Below are 18,809 nucleotides of genomic sequence, written 5' to 3' on the forward strand. Positions count from 1 at the left end.
TTGAAGAAGATCGAAGTGTGAAGTTGAATTGGGCCTGGGTTTAGAGCATTGGTACTCGAGGTCTGGTAAAACTTTATAGGTAGAGTGACACCTTAGGAGGTTTCCACATATGATTCCATCTATTCAACTTTCTGCATTATGGTCTGTGAGTGTTACTGCAGGCAAGTTGAATTACTGGTAACCCATAAAAGGATTAACAAACCTATTAAACAAACTATCAAGAACCGTAAACCAAATCAAACCCTCCAACCTTCTTTTTTCCCTTCCCCACCCACTTTCAGGTCAATCTAAATTGCCAAGGAGGGACTTCTCAGCTACTAGAGTCATCACTCAACCAGATAAAAGCTATAGCATGAACAGAATAATTTAATTGATCTTACTAGTTGTAACTCTTTGGCATCAACCAATACGACCAACGATAGTTCTTGAAGCAACTCCATATCCAGAAAAAAACTTGTACTGTCAATTATAGAATGGGTTTCCTGCCAGCTATCAAAGCCAGCCTTCCTGCACAATACTTCAGGGCAGAAAACACAACAAGCAACAGGATTTTCCAATAAAAATAAATTCTCTTCAATACCACATTTTGCTTCCAATTTGTGCTTTTCATGTTCAAACCTTTCCAAAAGCATCTGTCAGAAATGAACTCAATCCCATTAGATTGATAGAAGAAATAAATGCAAACGACAGCATCATCCCAAGGTATCAAAGATGCAAATCGCAAACCTGATGCATTTCCTCCAACTGTTGAACCACAGTGGCATCATCTTTATCACATCTACCAGTAATATATGACGACATGCAAACACCTACATAATATTGGATCACCAGAAAAGCACATGCATCAGGGAGAACCATGTAATGAATGTGAAAATGTAGAATACAATTAAAAAGGAGAGCAAAGAATAGGTAAGAATATTGAAGTATTGTCAATATAGATTACGCATTGTTTTTGCCCCATCGGAATAAATTAATAGGCAATGTCATACACCATGTTACGCGTATTCACCACAGAAGGCCAAAATTTTTATTTCATTTGTTATCCATCTGCATTGCACCACTTGTCTATGTGCATGTGACAAGTGGATTTAAAATATATATTGGATCAGAAATAAACATTCATTTATATGGATTTAAAATCACAAGTGAAAGATGAGGAATGCTTCCCAAAATTTGCGAACTCTAATCAAAAGAAGAAGAGGAGAAACCTTCTCCAAAATACTAGGAAGTGTACATCATTAGAATACCACAAGAAACTATATATATATATATTGGATCAGAAATAAACATTCATTTATATGGATTTAAAATCACAAGTGAAAGATGAGGAATGCTTCCCAAAATTTACGAACTCCAATCAAAAGAAGAAGAGGAGAAATCTTCTCTAAAGTACTAGAAGTGTACATCATCAGAATACCACAAGAACCTACACAACAAAAGCTTCTCCACATCTCTTAGGGGTTGATGCAAACCCCACCAATGTTCCTCCCTTTGTTATCCTAACTCTTTGATCTACATACCACTTTCCATTGAGTTGAATCACATTGAGGGGAGTGTCTTTAAAAGCTTAAGCAGTAGAGGCCCAAAAGGAGGAATATAAATAAATTAGATCCCATATCGTCTTTAAAGTCCTCCACTTTCCCTAAAAAAATTTTGCATTTTTTTTTACGCCACACTATCCAAATCAACAAGAGAAGGCGATTTGTAATAAAACTTTGCCTCTTATAGTACTCTCTAAACTTCTTAAAGAGATATTCATCAAGTCCCTTATACTTTTAAAGAGGAACCCAATCTAGCTTACCTGATTTGAATAGCTTGTGCCAAAGCTCCAAAGTCAACACATAGTGTAAAAAGAGATGACTAATTGATTCCCCACTTCCCATGCATAGAATGCAATGTTTAGGACTAACGCCTTTGAAAGATCTTATCGCCTAAAGCAAGTCATTGGTATCAACCTTCTTATTAGTCACCAACCAAGCAAAAGCCTTGACCTTTGATGGAGTTTTAGATTTCCATATGAATTTTTCTAAAGAGGAAAGAACTAGAGTTGATGGCTTGAACAGGGTGAAGAAAAAAAGATTTTATTGTGAATCAGATTGAAGACAATACTAACCAAATTCTCACGTCTAAGAAGATGGTGAGAAAATCACACAAGCAAGAGATGACAAAAATCTTTCAAGATTCTCTATCTTTAGATCAATGAGGTTTCAAATAAAGTTAAAGGTATACAAGACACCGAGAATATATGAAATAGAGGAATCTCTGGTTGTGACAACTCTAAAAAGATTTGGAAATTGAGAACAAAAAAATTCATCTTTCCACCACAAGTCTTCTCAAAAACAAACTTGGACCCATCTCCTGCCTTGAACCTAGTATGAAAGGAAAAATCCTTGGAAATCTATGTAATGTCTTTCTAAGAACAACAATGGGACCACCTAACTAAAATGTTGGCATGCCAACCATTAGGGTGTGTTTCATAGATACTTAATATGACCTATGCCAAAGAGTAGTACTTTCCCTTGAAAACCTCCAAAACCACTTCCCCAAGAAGGCTCTATTTCTAAAAAAAGAAATCATCTTGAAACCCAAACCTCCTCCCTCCTTAAGCTTACATACTTGATCCCAACTATTAAGGCAATCCCTCTTTCCCTCCCCAACCCTTGGCTAAAAAAAGTGTTTTTGCATTTTCTCAATCCTAATCACTAATGATGATGGGACCTTACATAAAGGGGGGAAGTAACCACGAATGTGAGACAAAAAGGACTAAACTAGAGTTATTCTTTTTCCTAAGTATAAGCAAGTTTTTTTCCATCCATCCAATCTCTGTGAAATTCTACCAATCACTAAGTCCTAAAAACACTTGCCTTAGGGTTTTCCCCCTTATGGAATACCTAGGTAGGTTAATAGCCACTCAGAAACTTTACACTTAAGCATTTATGAATGTAGTGATCCAGTCGTAGCTCATGTTAATTCCTAACAAAATGCTCTTTTCTAAATTGATCTTATATTGTTAAGTTCTTAAGGGCACTCAAAAACTATCAAGATGCACTTAAGGTCATACAAATCTTCCTAGCAAGCTTTTGAAAAAAAGATGATGTCATCTACAAATTGCATGTGTGACACCTTAGTTCTACTTCTCCCTACTAAGAAGCCTTCCAAGATACCACCTTTCTCCACTCTTTACAACATCCTACTTAAGAAGTCAGCTACTACCTGAAGAGAAAAGTGGAAAGAGGATCTCCCTGCCTTAAACCCTTAGTTGCTTTAAACCATTCTCTAACATTTTCATTCACTAAGACTACAAAATTTGTTAAAAACATGCAACCCCTCATCCAAGTCCTCCACCTCAGGCTAAATCCCTTCATTTCTAATGCATAATCTAGAAAGCCTCAATCCACATGATCATCGGCTTTTTCAAAATCAATCTTCCAGACTACTCCTTCCTATCTAAATTGTCTTTTCTCATTCACCATTTCATTGGCTATCAATATTGCATCTAGAATATCCTCGCTTCACATACGACCTAATAAAATTTAAATTATGATCTTACATAGAATTGTGACTAAGCTAATAAGCCTGAAATTTGAAATGTTGTTGGTCTAACTTCTTTTTGGCACAAATGCGCTATAAAAGTGGAATTGGTGCTTTGAATTATTATCCTACTATTTCAAAACTCCATGAACACTCTTAACGAATCCTCCTTTACCACATCCTAACACTCTTGAAACATAGCTATAGTGAAACCATGAAGCTTTGAAGCCTTTTCCTTATCTAATCCAAAGACAGCTTTACAAACCTCCTTTTCAATGAAGAGGCAATCCAACCAATTAGCACTTTACAAACAACCTTTCTAGTAAAAGGGCAATCCAACTAGTTAGCACACTAAAAATGGGACACCAGTCCAGCCCTTCTAACCTTTAAGAAACTTCAAGGGGTTTGAATATAACTTTTCCCAAAAAAAAAAAAAAAAAAAAATCTCTTCTGAGATGCTTTCGATATTATCTAAAGTTGTCCTTTCTACATTTGCCAAGGACTTGATGAACTTCTTGTTTCTCTTTCCATTAGCCACCCAGTGGAAAACTTAATCTTAGAATTGCAATTCCCTTCTTTTACTCTGTTAGATAGTGTACAGTTATATCAGTTATTTACTTTTCCTTTTCTTTCCTTATTGTATTGTGGGTCCCACTAACATGTATATATATACCCAAGTCCAATGTGTATTTGTTAACAGTTTTTCAATAACAAAAATTAGGGATTCTCCCTATTCTCTCTTTTCACATGGTATCAGAGCTTAGGGAGAAAAACCTAATTATTTCCGGTTTACTCGTGAATCAATTCTAGGAAACCTTTCAGTGACCGTGTTTCATTCCGGTCACATTTCCCATCTCCTAAAACTTTCTGATCAACCGTATCGCCATCAAAAAACCCTCACCGCCGGCGACTTTTCCAACGAAGTCCTTTTCTGACACTGACCATACCATCAGGTGCGCAAGGAGGAGATCTTCAAGTTTTGTCAAAGCACCGAAGGAAGATTCTCAGCCACGTACCGGCCACGCGCGTTTCTTCTTCGGCGGCCTGAACCTCATGCGCCGGCGCATGGAGCACTTTCCGGCTACACGCTTCCACCTCCAGCCTCACCTGACGTCGTCTAGCCACCTTCCATCTATGTTTGTCCCTTTCGAGCCTTGCAAGTGCATTTTTTGGGGTTTTTTTGTCTCCGTCGGCCCTCTAATCAGCCTTTCCAGCGACCTCCGGTGACTTTCTCTCCACCTCGAGCCCTGCACGTGTCTTAGGAAGTGTTCTTCTACCTTTCCAGTAGTGTCATATTTGTTTTTCTTTACTATTTGGTCTCTCACAGTCGTGGATCCTCGATTTTTCTACTTTCAACCGCGATCTGAAGCCGTATTAGGACTCTCTTTGATCCAAACATATTTCGTTCTCCAGATAAGTAGATATGGCTACTACAAGTTCCATTTTTTCCTCTGTCATATCTAGATCTCCTATGATTACTTCGAAGAAATTGGTTGGCAGTGAAAATTATTTGTCCTGGTTTGCCTCTGTGGAGCTTTGGTTTATGGGTCAAGGTTATGAGGATCACCTTGTCACGCAGGAGGCAGATATCCCTGAGGTTGATAGAGTACAATGGAGGAAGATAGATGCACAGTTATGTAATGTGTTATGGCAATCAGTTGATCCTAAGATTTTGCTTCATCTTCGGGCCTACAAAACATGCTTTAAATTTTGGAATTAGGCGAAAGGGTTATACATGAATGACATCCAACGTATTTATAAGGAGGCTTCTTCTATTGTCAATGTCAGACAACAAGACATGGATTTATCTACTTATATTAGCCAGATTGCCTCTCTTAAAGAGGAATTCTTAACCGTGATGCCTCTTACTACTAATGTTGGGGATTAACGAACACAGATTGACAAGTTCTTCATGGTTCTTATGCTTATTAACCTCCATCCAGATCTTGAGACCGTCCACGATCAGATTCTTGGCAGTTCCTCCATTCCATCCTTGGATGATGTGTTTGCTCACCTCCTCCGTATCTCCTCCACTCAGACTTTGCCATCTGATAACACTTCAGATTCTTCTGTGTTAGTTTCTCAAACTAACTCTCGAGGAGGACGCAGTGGTAACCGAGGTAGAGGCCAACGTCCTCATTGCACCTATTGCAATAAGCTTGGCCACACTTGTGATCGGTGTTATCAGTTACATGGGCAGCCTCCCTGCACTGCCCACGTGGCCCAGTCATCTGATTCTCAGCCTCCCAGTTCCTCCACATCTCAGGGTACTTCCCTCACTGACAGTGAGTATGATGACTATCTCCGCTATCAGGCCACCAAGTCAACTTTTGTTGCTTCTGTTGCCCAGACTAGTGATGCTTCTGCTTGTGTTACTCACACATCTTCTCTTGGACCTTGGATTCTAGATTCTGACGCTTCTGATCACATATTTGGTAATAAGGATCTTTTCTCTTCTATTACTACTACCTCTGTCTTACCTACTGTTACTTTAGCTAATGGTTCCCAAACTATGGCTAAAAGTTTTGGTTTAGCTCATCCTCTTCCTTCCCTACCTCTCCATTATGTCCTTTATGCCCCTGAGTGTCCTTTTAATTTTATTTCCATCAGCAAAATAACTCGCACTCTTAACTGTTCTATCACTTTCTCTAATAAATTTGTGACCTTGCAGGACCGGAGTACAGGGAAGACGATTGGCATAGGATGTGAGTCTCAAGGCCTCTATCACCTCACCTCGCCTTCAACTCCTGCAGTTTGCATTTCCACTGATGCTCTCCTCCTCATCCACAGTCGCCTGAGCCACCCTAGTCTATCCAAGTTCCAGAAAATGGTCCCTCGTTTTTCATCTTTGTCGTCGCTTGCGTGTGAGTCCTGTCAGCTTGGGAAACATACTCGTGTCTCGTTCCCAAAGCGTTTGAATAATCGAGCAAAGTCTCCTTTTGAACTTGTCCACACTGATGTTTGGGGTCCTTGTCGGACCGCGTCTACTTTAAGATTTCAGTATTTTGTCACTTTCATTGATGACTATTCTCGATGTACTTGGTTATTTTTAATGAAAAATCGAGCTAAATTATTCTCTATTTTCCAGAAATTTTATGCTGAAATCCAAACCCAGTTCAATATTTCTATTTTCTGCACCATTCACTTCATTTATGTCCCAACATGGGATCCTTCATCAGTCTTCTTGTGCTCATACTCCTCAACAAAATAGAGTAGCTGAACATAAGAACCGACATCTTATTGAGACAGCTCGTACTCTCTTTCTCCATAGTAATGTTCCTTTTCGTTTTTGGGGGGATGCTGTTCTTACAGCATGTTATTTGATTAATCGTATGCCCTCATCTGTATTACACGATCAGATTCCTCATTCCCTTCTTTTCCCTGACTAACCACTTTATGTCCTTCCTCCTCATGTTTTTGGTTGTACTTGCTTTGTTCATATTCTCACTCTTAGACAAGACAAACTTTCTGCCAAAGCCACAAAATGCATTTTCTTGGGATATTTCAGACTTCAAAAAGGTTAGCGTTGTTATTCCTCTGAGACTCATCGCTACTTTCTCTCCGCTGATGTCACTTTCTTTGAGGACTCACCATTCTTCTCCACCTCTAAGTCTCTTCCTATTTCTGAAGTCTTACCCCTTCCCATTATCTCCCCACCTGATGCAGTGTTTTATCGCCCACTTTAGGTTTATCATCGCCGTCATCGTGTCGTTGTTCCTCCTTCTTTGGCCGAGGTACCTGCTGACTCACTTCCTATCCCTTCAGCTTCTCCTATCCCGGCTCTGCCTCCTTCAACTGACTTACCCATTGCTCTTCGGAAAAGTAATCGATCTACTTGTAATCCTCATCCCATTTACAATTTTTTGAGTTACCATCGATTATCTTCACCCTATTCTGCATTTGTTTCTACTATATCTTCTGTTTCTCTTCCCAAGAGCACCCCTGAGGCTCTTTCCCATCCAGGTTGGCGCCAGGCAATGGTAGATGAAATGACTGCTTTACACTCCAATGACACTTAGGATCTTGTTGTTTTACCCTCTGGTAAATCTACAGTTGGTTGTCGTTGAGTCTACATAGTTAAGGTTGACCCTAATGGTCAGGTTGATCGCCTTAAGGCCCGCTTAGTTGCTAAAGGTTATACTCAGGTTTATGGTTCTGATTATGGTGACACTTTCTCTCCTGTTGCCAAGATAGCTTATGTTCGTCTATTGCTCTCTATGGCTGCTATGCGTTCTTGGCCTCTTTATCAGTTAGATATTAAAAATGTTTTCCTTCATGGGGGATCTTGCTGAGGAAGTTTATATGGAGCAACCACCTGGTTTTGTTGCTCAGGGGGAGTCTGGTTTAGTGTGCAGGTTACATCGTTCTTTATATGGCTTGAAACAATCTCCTCGAGCATGGTTTAGCCGTTTTAGTTTTGTTGTTCAGGAGTTTGGCATGTTCCGCAGTACAGCAGACCATTCTGTTTTCTATCATCATAACTCTTCGGGGCAGTGTATTTATCTGGTAGTTTATGTGGACGACATCGTCATTATAAGCAGTGATCAAAATGGTATTCAGAAACTAAAGCAACACCTTTTCACCCACTTTCAGACTAAAGACTTGGGGAAACTCAAGTATTTCTTAGGGATTGAGATAGCTCAATCCAGTTCTGGTGTGGTTCTTTCCTAAAGGAAGTATGCTTTAGACATCTTGGAAGAAACCAGTATGTTAGACTGTAAACCGGTAGACACTCCTATGGATAAAAACGTCAAACTTATACCAGGACAGGGGGAGCCTTTAGGAGATCCTGGGAGATATCGGTGACTTGTAGGTAAACTGAACTACCTCACCATTACTCGTCCAGACATTTTTTTTCCTATAAGTGTTGTTAGTCAATTCCTACAGTCACCATGTGATAGCCATTGGGATGTTGTAATCCGCATTCTTCAATATATCAAAAGCACACCAAGCCAAGGTGTGTTGTACAAGAACAAAGGTCATACCCAGGTTGTTGGTTACACAGATGCAGATTGAGTTGGCTCACCCACAGATAGACGTTCCACTTCCGGGTATTGTGTTTTTATTGGAGGTAACCTAATATCCTGGAAGAGTAAGAAACAAGATGTAGTGGTCAGATCTAATGTTGAAGCCGAGTATCAAGCTATGGCTCTGGCAACATGTGAACTCATATGGCTGAAACATCTTCTTCGGGAGTTGAGATTTGGAAAGGATGAACAGATGAAGCTCATCTGTGACAACCAAGCCGCTTTGCATATTGCATCCAATCCAGTCTTCCATGAAAGGACCAAACACATTGAAGTTGACTGTCACTTCATTAGAGAGAAGATCGCATCAGGATGTGTGGCGACTAGTTTTGTCAATTCAAATGATCAACTAGCAGATATTTTTACTAAATCTCTTAGAGGTCCTAGAATTAAATACATTTGTAACAAGTTTGGTGCATATAACATATATGCTCCAGCTTGAGGGGGAGTGTTAGATAGTGTACAGTTATTTCAGTTATTTACTTTTCCTTTTCTTTCCTTATTGTATTGTGGGTCCCACTAACATGTATATATATACGAAGTCCAATATGTATTTGTTAATAGTTTTTCAATAACAAAAATTAGGGATTCTCCCTTTTCTCTCTTTTCACATACTCATCTTACCGTAGCCTTTGGTCTCCACTACACCTCATCCCTTAACAACAAATCCTCCATCTCCTCTTTCCTTGAGAACCTAAGAATTAGAAGCTCTGGAGATAAATTCCCTTTTTGCTCATGAGCATCAATGCTAGCTATGCCTTTGAGGCTATTCTTTTTCCTCTTTTTTAAATCTCCAAAAGATATCTTATTCCATTTTTTAAGTTGTGTTTTGATATACTAATGCCTCTTTATAAATCTATGACCATCCCACCCCTCAACCTGAAATTCCTTCCACCATAAGCTATATTTTTCTTTGAAACTTGAAATCGTGGTGGAGTAGCCACATGTTTTCAAACCTGAATGAAGCTGGTCCCCACTTGAATGGATTGGTATCTAAGACAGTCACCAATGCATTTTACTATAATAATAGCACTAGAAAAATCAATTTGACAGTAGTAGGAGAAACATCAAAAAATAAGCACCAAATTTAAGTGATACCAGCAAAAGATTCAATGGTGAGGATGATATCCTTAACACTTTCGTAGTAATAAATCCAGTTCAACAGCCCAATACAGAATAAACAGATAGCAAAAAGTCATAAGAGAATGTGAACATTGGAACCTTGCATTGCGAGGAAGCGAAGGTCAGGACTGGAAGATACAACAGCATCAATGAGACGATCATCCACTATCACAGAATAAAAGAAAAATCAGTTTAATGAATTTACTGTCCCTGACATAAAATAAAAAAAACAAAAAAAAACAAGAAGACATACCTTGCTCCCATGATTTGGTCTTCGTTGGCCAAACAAACTCACAGAAACATAAAAGTTTATGCTGTTTCCAGTACAGATCAGCAGAAGAGGGCATATTTGGATGACCGCCATAAACCCATAGCAGAGACTTTTGAGAATGAAGATGCCAAAGTGAAACTCTATCAAGATCTCTGACCTCCATCTATGGCATGCAAAGTAACACAATTTACCATAAAATACATCATATGAAAGAAGGGAACCTTCTGCATATCAACAAGACCTTACCAGTAAATGTTTAACTGATTTTGGAAAGAAATCTCTCAGTTTCATGGCATCCTTCATCAAGGAATGCCAAGATATCAGCAAATAGTCAAACTTGGATGAGGTAACACTATTCCAAAATAGAATGTGATCTTCAAGGAGGTTAGTGAGCAATTGAATCAATAAATCAAATGAAGGAGATTCAACAAGTGCATTAAGCACTTCATCTTCTAACACTTGTAGAGATCTCAACACTGGTATATAACTCCGAGATTCATCAGTGAAATTATACCCACTCTCAGCATTCCACTGTTGAAGACTGCGCCTCAGTAGTCCTATGGAATTAATAGCATTGCAGAGTCGTCTACTGGATATTTTTGACATGTCATCTGATCCAATTAAATCAACTAACTCCAATGAAAGCATTGGAATTGACTGTGAGTCTAAATCCACTTGGTGATGGGATATAAGCTCACGGTAGCAGCCAATTATACAGTTCCAAATAGGATGCTTTAACTCCTCTTTGAGTTGAGTGAGAAAAGAATTGAAAAACTGGCAGAAGGGAAGTAATCGAGAATTAAACCAGCTAAACCAGAGAAGATACAGCTTAAGATCACTTTCAGTGGCCTGTTCAATTGTCCAGTTGGCAGCAAACAAGAGCATCTTATCGATCAATGCTGCATTAAATTTGGTTTGCCTATCATAGTTTACAAGCATCTCATTTGAAGCTTTAGGGAACAAGATATGATTTAAGATCTTCACATTCATTAAATCCATCCTTGGATATACACTGGCAGTTAAAGCTTTGCCCACAAGGCACCTATCCCATGCAACACCTAATTCACATGAAGCATACTGAGTCCCAAGGAACTCAAGATACATGCAGTTTTGTTTCACACCAACTTCTCTTGAGTGATACACTAAGTCCCTTATCCTCAATGGCCTTGGCCATCCTCCGGGCAAACACAAAGAACATCCTAGTGATGAATCAAATTCTGAAAATTCAACTGCTGATAAATAAGAAGTTCTTGCATGTGCAATAATATATTCTCCCTCAATTTCCCCTAAAGAAGATAGATATGTGTGTTCCCAACTTATTTGAAGGCTCCACAGAGGCTGATTGCCATTCATGAGAAGTTGCAGGAATAACTGAACCCAGCGTGCTAGCTCAAGATATGTAATGTGTACATTAAGTCCTAAACCTTCATCCCTAGCATAGATATGCGCTTTAGCCATTGCCTCAACCAACTTTTCACCAGGGATATCTGATAAAACAAGAAATCTCTTCACGTCTTTTAGTTCGAGCTCCTCAAAATAGTAGTCACTTTCCTGATCAAGTGGCCAGTACGGCTGCATCATAAAAATTTCAACTCCTCTATTTCGCATTGCTCGTGATACATCTCCATGGCTTGGGTTAACCGTAAGGAACATTCGAAAATTGGGGTGAGGATGAACAACCAAAGGTTTTCCATCAACAATCCCACACTCATTAACTGTGATTGATCCACAAGGCTCAACCAAAGAATTAATTCTATCGAGAACCTGCATTAAAAAGAAATAATGTTGATTGTAAAATTTGAGACATACACATGATAGCCATATAACAGAGAAAGGATATAAAAAATTTAGAAACAAGAATTTATCAATATAAAACAGTTCACATACTGTGGGATTGCAAAGATTTGCATTCTCTAGAACAATCCATTCCCCATTTTCCAAAGCCTTTATCAGTAGTCCAGTTACCCATTCAAATTTTGCTGCAACTGTTCTTTTCTGCTGATCTTCTTGCAACTTTAAAATTGTCTTCAGAGTTCTGTTCAGATCCTCACATGACCAAGACACAGGCAATTTATTTTTCTCCAGGTCTACCCTTAGGTGTTCAATGATCTCAACAAGCAAACATAGAGAACTGCGGTTACACTTCCAATCTTCCATATAAGTAGAAGCAGAAGTTGATGATGGACCACAATCCATACTTGACAAGACAGCAAGCCATCCAGTAATCATATCTCTTCTTTCACTTATAAATGCCTCCATTGAAGATTCTAGTTGCAAACTGCAGTACTCATTTACATAACACTCAACTTGACCAACAACAGAGCGAAAATTGCGGAAGGCGTTATATTGTTCAAAGCATCCAAGTAGTTCAGATATGTCAGTTGCAGATGAAAGACTCAGTTCATTTAGCACATTGCCAGTCAAATGAGCAAGTAACCTTATTAATGAAGTTTTACCCGATGATGATGGACCAACCAAGATGCATAACCACTGACGCTGTACACAATGGGCCACAGCTTCCAAGCTTTGACGAATTCCGGGCAAAATTTTAAGCTGACTGTTTGAAATTTTAGATGACTGAAAATGATTCCTTCTAATGGAGGTATTCCCCACAACTAAATATCGATGATTGAGTTGAACTCGTGGATAAGGATTTATATACGGCTTCACCTGAAAAACTTGTTCATAGAGCCGCAGGACTTCTCTGCGGTCAGCTGCCATTCGCATTCTTTGAACATAGACAATGTTAAGGAAGCAATCAGGTTTCAACTTTTCAGGTGCACCTAAATGTAATATCATGAATGTTATGGAACCAGCAACATCTCGGCATAATAAGAATAATTTGGTAAAAGAAAAGATAAAAAGCAAGGAAATGTAACCTTCTATAATCTCACACGACCGAATCACATCACGAAGATTAAACTCCCAAGGGGATCCATCCTGAGCAAACTTGTGATTTAACATGATATCCTCATGTAATCGCTTATTAAATAAAATAAGCTTCGAAAGTATAGGCCTCTGGATTGATGGATAGAGTGAACTACAGATGAATAGATAGTCATCCTCCACCAACTCATCCACATAAACCTGGAACCAAAAAAATGAAACTTATTGCCAAAAAGGCCCTGCATTTGTATATATAATCATGTTCAAACCCATGACACATCCATATAGCTCCAAATAAGAAGACAAAAGAATACCTTAGTGAAACGGTTGAGAAAGGACCTTGGAAGGCCTTTCCTGCCACCACCCTGAGAAGAAGGATTTTGACAAGCAAAAACTCTGAAAGATGAAGGACATTTAAATGTAACACCTAGCTCTGGAATAAAGACCTCAGCTCGATGATCCAGAATTGCATTCAAACCCTAATAAAGATGAAATTCTGTTAGTAGTCAACTTTTGCATGGGATAAGATGCAAAAGAAGAAATTTAAACACAAGCAGAGGCATCAAATTAACAAGTACAGAGAAAATGCAAGGTGGTTCATGAAGTACCTCCAAGACAGACTGTGGAGCAAGATTAAGTTCATCCAGCAAAACCCAACTTCCCTTCTTTAGAGCCTGCAGAGTGCAGAAAACCAACAGAAAAAGTGAAGCAGCCATCCTAAGTAAAAACAAGAAAGACAACACAATCCAAAATAAGAGACTTCAACCTGCAAGAGTATCCCATCAGACCAGGCAAACTTTATCCCTTCGCTACTCTCAACTGGTAGATCTGACCCCAATAGATCCATTATGTCAGTCTGCAAGAAATATGGGCATGATGTAAGAAGAAAACTACTGCTTCAGTGGTAATACGCAAAAGTAAAAGGTTACATAAAAGAAAAACAGACATGGAAGGACAACAAGAAAAATTAGGGCAGTCATACCTGCTCAGATAAGTTTATTCTTACAACAGGATGCCCAGAAAATTTACCCAGGGCAACAATTAGACTTGTTTTCCCAACGCCTGGACTACCTTCCAATAAAACTTGGAAATACAAGTACAATTTATGGTGTTAGAGACGAATTCATACTCCAGAGAGGATAGTTTTTCATAAGGGTGAGGAGTTTGTGGTAATTGTGTTTGTGCAAAATTTGTGGGGTTTGAGGAAGAAGAAGCAGAGTCAGTATGAAGACATACCAGGCTTCGCAAGCTGCATAGCCCGCAGTACCCGAAAAGCATTTTTGCAGGTAGTTGGTGCCAAAAATTCAAATCCCTTAATTTCACAACTTTGATCACCTGCAAACAAACAAGATTTTGTAACAATTTTTTTTTTTTTTTATCAGAAACAAAGATATAATGTATATTGATAAAAAAGAGCAAGAGAACGATGAGGAATCCTCCCCACAAAAAACAAGAATCTGATCAGAATATGACTTAAGCTCCTTCACCATACAAGGAAACCTATAAAAAAAACTAGTCCAATTATGGCTATATATCAGAACCAATAAGAGCTCCTCTCATTGTTATCCACCCCTTTTGAATTACAAACCAAATGCCAATTAAGTTGAATAACATTGAGGGGAGTGCCTTTAAATGTAGTAGTACAAGAGGCTCATAAGGAAGAATTGAAGTGGAGTAGATTTCTATACCCCATAAGTAGCAAAAGGCAACTTTTGGGCAAGATGCCAGCTTTAAGTGGGCTAAAGATGTAATTTCAAAAGAATTCAGCTTCAAGCCACTCAAACTTTTCTTCCAGCAAGATGTAAACAAATCATAAGGAAGTGACTGCAATTTATCAATGTATGTTGATGTTCTAGTCCACAAATTAATCACAGTTCCAAATGAGTGCAGTATAATCTAAAGTACAAAATGAAAACAATGCTACCAAGCACTAGATTAGATGAAAGATTAAAGAAAAATTTTAACAAACTTTCTATTGCAAAGAGCATGCATGTATTAAGAGCTTTTAAGTTTTATATGCTCCTCCCCACCCAATAACAATTGAACAAATTAAAGACAATAAGAAAAGAAAATAAAATAAAGAAAAAAATCAACAATCAAAGGAAGAATTTGTAGCAACTAGATACTTATTACAAAATGCAAATCATTACCTTTTTCAATGTAGAATGGATGGATACCAAAGTGATTGTCAAGCTGCATATTGTTACTGCATGAAGAATCTGCTGTTGTTCCAAGATCACCCCAGCTATAATTTTCCATTCTGGAAAGTTCTGAGACAACTAAACAAAGATCTGCCAACTGTAGCAGAAAAAAGAAAAAGCATCACTAGTAACTTACTCTAACACCGTACAATGTATGATAAAATTATTGTAGAAAACAACTTATATAACTCAAAAATTTACTAAAATGTCCAAGTGCAAAATAAAAGTGTACATTCCTCACACATCATTTAGACACTCCAAACCATTTCCTAAGGTTCAAAATTATTACTACTGGTGTGGGGGGTTTTGGTGTGTGTGGGGTTGGTGGTGGTGAGTGTGGGGGCTCAATGGAGACTGGTTTCTCAAAAACCATTAGGAGATCCCTAGATTTGTAAGTGGTGACTAAGCTTTCTATTCAAGTCAGGATACCATAGTCATCAAAAACATTAGCAAGAAATATCACAAGACATGAAAACAGGAACATGCCTCAAAATAGTATGATCAAATGAGGAAAACAAGAGTAGCAGGAGAAATAGTGATGAAAGCAAGTAGAAAAACAAATAAAATGGAAGGGAAAAGACAATAACAATGCATAGGAGTCCATGAAAACATGCTAAACTACTTCATCATATTCCTTTATGCTTCCTCAATCATTTCCCACTAGAATTCTCCTTTTCCAAATTCCTGTGTGTATTTCTTGTTTCAGACAAAAATCACATTTATTTCCCACAATTGTTATATAGAGAACAGCAATCCACATGAGAGACATTTTCTCAAGCAACAATGCACAACAGGAATCTGTTTTTCCATCGGAAGATCTTAGGAAATAACGTTTGTTGTCTAACAGGCCCTTATTTCCCTCTTTAAGTGCAATCAACTTGAGTCATCGCTCTCCTTAGCAATGTCATGATATTCAAACCAACAAATCCAGCCACCTCTAATTCAAACAAAGCACTCATATCTGATCTAGGACAAACAAGCACAAAATATCTTGAATTAATGAAGCAATGAGTACAAGGAGTGCAAGAGAGACCAAAAGAACACCTTTAGCTGTTCTACAAGAAAAGACAGACAGTTCTCTCTTAGCTTCCCAGCATCCTCTTTAGAAATACCAGTTCCTGAAAAAACATGTGCAAAAGAAAATGTTAACAGATATATTTAAAGAAAAAAAAAACACAGATGCAAACAAGAAAGGTTACTGGTCAAATTCAAAACGAGCAATGATGTACAGAACTAAAGTAAATAAATAGATAAAAACAAGTTACAGCCAGAGAAACACCTATTACCCCAAGCCATGCTTCATTTGAACTCAAAAATAGATACTTCCATTGATAGGTAGTATCATCCCAGATTCCATATATATTTTAATCCATGGTTACATTTTATTACACAGAACAGAGAACATAATACATAGAAAAACCACCACAAGCCAGATTATTGTAGAAATGCTTAGAAAGAATTTGATGTTTTAGAAGTTTTGACACATACTGCATCAACTACTTTTACTTACTGTATGACATAGTCTCGACATTTTTGGTCATGTCAACACAGGACAGACATGCAGGTTAAAGAAAATTAGAATAGCACTAAGTTGTATTAGCATTTTTTAAAGCATTGGAATTTTTTTTATCAGGACCAAGCATTGCACTGCCATGAAATAATTTAAGTATAAAGAAGGATGAGAACTCCTTCCCCCATAACAGCTTTATATCAATATGATCAAAAGCAAGAAAAGGGGATTCCGCATGTAAGTAGCGAATCACAAACAAAAGAGATCAAATGTTTGGCCCCCCAATTTGCCAAGAAGGCCACCACTTCATTAACTACTCAAAGAATCCTACAAAAGGAGCAACTCAACTCTGAAGCAATATAAAAAATTTGGGGAAGCCACCTAATCCAACTTCCATGAATCTTTTTCTTTTTCAACAAAGGCATGACTATCACAGAATTTCCCTTTACACCCTCAACTTGGTTAGTTTCAAGCCTTCCAACAACAAGGCTAAACCCTGCCTCAATGGCTAGACCCTCTACAGCATGTTTCAAGAATGCTTGTACAAGAGTTCCAAGATGATCCATGAGCGTTCTTTTGTAATTTTAATAAACTCCAAAACTAATCAAAATTATATTGTAGCATGAAAACAACAGACAACCTAAAAAAGGGTATCAGTTGGAAACATTATAAGAACTTCAAACCTTCTAGAGTTACAAGGAGAGAAAATGCATAATTAAAAGAAAAGAGTTCATCCATCAGGGAAACAACCAAGCCACAGAAAATTTCCATTATAGAATCCTACATCAACTGAACTCATCAAGTACTAAAGGTGGATTTATCAATAAAAAAATAAAAAATGTTGGCATCTAAGATCATTCATTTGTAAAAGATTAATTAAGACGAAATTAACATATCAGACAACAAGAACATTGTCTGAACATGGAAGACAATATGCAGCTAACACAAGGCAAGGATGTACCCAGACTAAGTCCATCAAGCAAAACAAGGAAAGCCCCATGCAAGAAAGCATAATCAGGTTGTAGACTTTTCTCAGTGACATTGATGAAAGCAACCCATGAAAGAAGATCCCTCACAGTTAGCGCTCTCCCTGTCTGTAACTGGTTGAACCACTGCAGAGAAGAAAATATCAAGCAACAACCTAGTAAATAGAACAGTCCAAGACGCGTACAAATAAAATGAGAAGAACAATGGGGTATCAATACAATAATAAATAACAACAAAACCAGTAATATCAAGTAATAACCTAGTGAATTAGCTTGTTCAAAGAAGCTTAGGAATTCCATTATTATTATTAATAACTTAAAGAATCCCAGTAGCAAATTCATGCAATATACCTGTGAAACAATATAGGAGCAGAAGGAAAGCAGATAGATTCACAATGGAGGATACCAGCAGAACAACATGTTTAAAGACCAAATTGGGATTATGAAAATACAACAACAAACAAAGAAAAAAATCTCAAAAAATGGTCCAAGGAGCTTCATAGTGATTAACTGCATTCAGAAACACAAATATAACCAAAAACAAATCATCCAGCACAGACATATGAGAAAAACAAATCATCCAGCACAGACATATGAGAAAACTATCACTAAGGCCCAGTTTGCAGTACTTTTTCAGCAATCTGGAAGTATTTCGTCAATATGAAAGTGTTTTGGTGCATGTTGTTAGGAGACTAGAGCATTTCAAACTGAATAATTTGTGAACTTAGGAGCTCTTCTAGCCAAGTAAGAAAATAGGGCCTTTTGCAGACAGAAATTCGACAAGAGATTTTGAATAGAACACTTTACTAGAATAAACAAGTGCATCAAACAGATAGTAGAGAAAAATTCTAGCCACCATTATTACTGCTGCCATTCCTCCAAATAGACATTTTGAAATGATGAAACTGATGTACAAATATGAGTGTCACATACTTGAGACTCATACTTTATTTAGAATCAATTTCAGCAGTTTTGGTGCATTGACCTAACCAGATATAAACCGCTTAGATGAAACAGTAGCACTTCCATTTATATAGGCTTCATGTGCAAATGCATCGAAGTTCAAAAAATGTTTTAACAAAGGGACAGAAGTAGTTAACATTTAGCATATTTGTATGCTAAATAAAGCTCCAAAAAGATTCCAGTGAACAGCCACAGAACATTATGTATTAGCAACAAACTTTAATATAGAACACACAAAAATTAGTTGAATATTGTGCTAATAACATACCATGAAATGCAAATTTTAATGCACAAAATATTAAAATGATGACA

The 18,809-nt window shown here is 37.8% G+C and overlaps 1 protein-coding gene across 1 annotated transcript in view; it reads right to left on the minus strand.

Moving 5' to 3' along the window:
* Positions 1 to 18,809, minus strand: part of LOC117922337 (midasin) — a 63,512-nt gene that overhangs the window by 26,445 nt on the left and 18,258 nt on the right. The window contains exons 24-38 of the mRNA XM_034840450.1: positions 17,510 to 17,660; positions 16,083 to 16,156; positions 14,988 to 15,135; positions 14,074 to 14,172; positions 13,820 to 13,920; positions 13,604 to 13,693; positions 13,446 to 13,511; positions 13,152 to 13,316; positions 12,831 to 13,038; positions 11,839 to 12,734; positions 10,198 to 11,715; positions 9,934 to 10,114; positions 9,780 to 9,845; positions 727 to 809; positions 381 to 632 (exon numbers count right to left, since the gene is read on the minus strand). Coding sequence (XP_034696341.1) covers positions 381 to 632; positions 727 to 809; positions 9,780 to 9,845; positions 9,934 to 10,114; positions 10,198 to 11,715; positions 11,839 to 12,734; positions 12,831 to 13,038; positions 13,152 to 13,316; positions 13,446 to 13,511; positions 13,604 to 13,693; positions 13,820 to 13,920; positions 14,074 to 14,172; positions 14,988 to 15,135; positions 16,083 to 16,156; positions 17,510 to 17,660 — 4,098 coding nt within the window. The remainder of the gene's footprint in view (positions 1 to 380; positions 633 to 726; positions 810 to 9,779; positions 9,846 to 9,933; positions 10,115 to 10,197; positions 11,716 to 11,838; positions 12,735 to 12,830; positions 13,039 to 13,151; positions 13,317 to 13,445; positions 13,512 to 13,603; positions 13,694 to 13,819; positions 13,921 to 14,073; positions 14,173 to 14,987; positions 15,136 to 16,082; positions 16,157 to 17,509; positions 17,661 to 18,809) is intronic.

The sequence above is a fragment of the Vitis riparia genome, chromosome 9 (genome assembly GCF_004353265.1).
Source record: "Vitis riparia cultivar Riparia Gloire de Montpellier isolate 1030 chromosome 9, EGFV_Vit.rip_1.0, whole genome shotgun sequence".
NCBI lineage: Eukaryota > Viridiplantae > Streptophyta > Magnoliopsida > Vitales > Vitaceae > Vitis > Vitis riparia.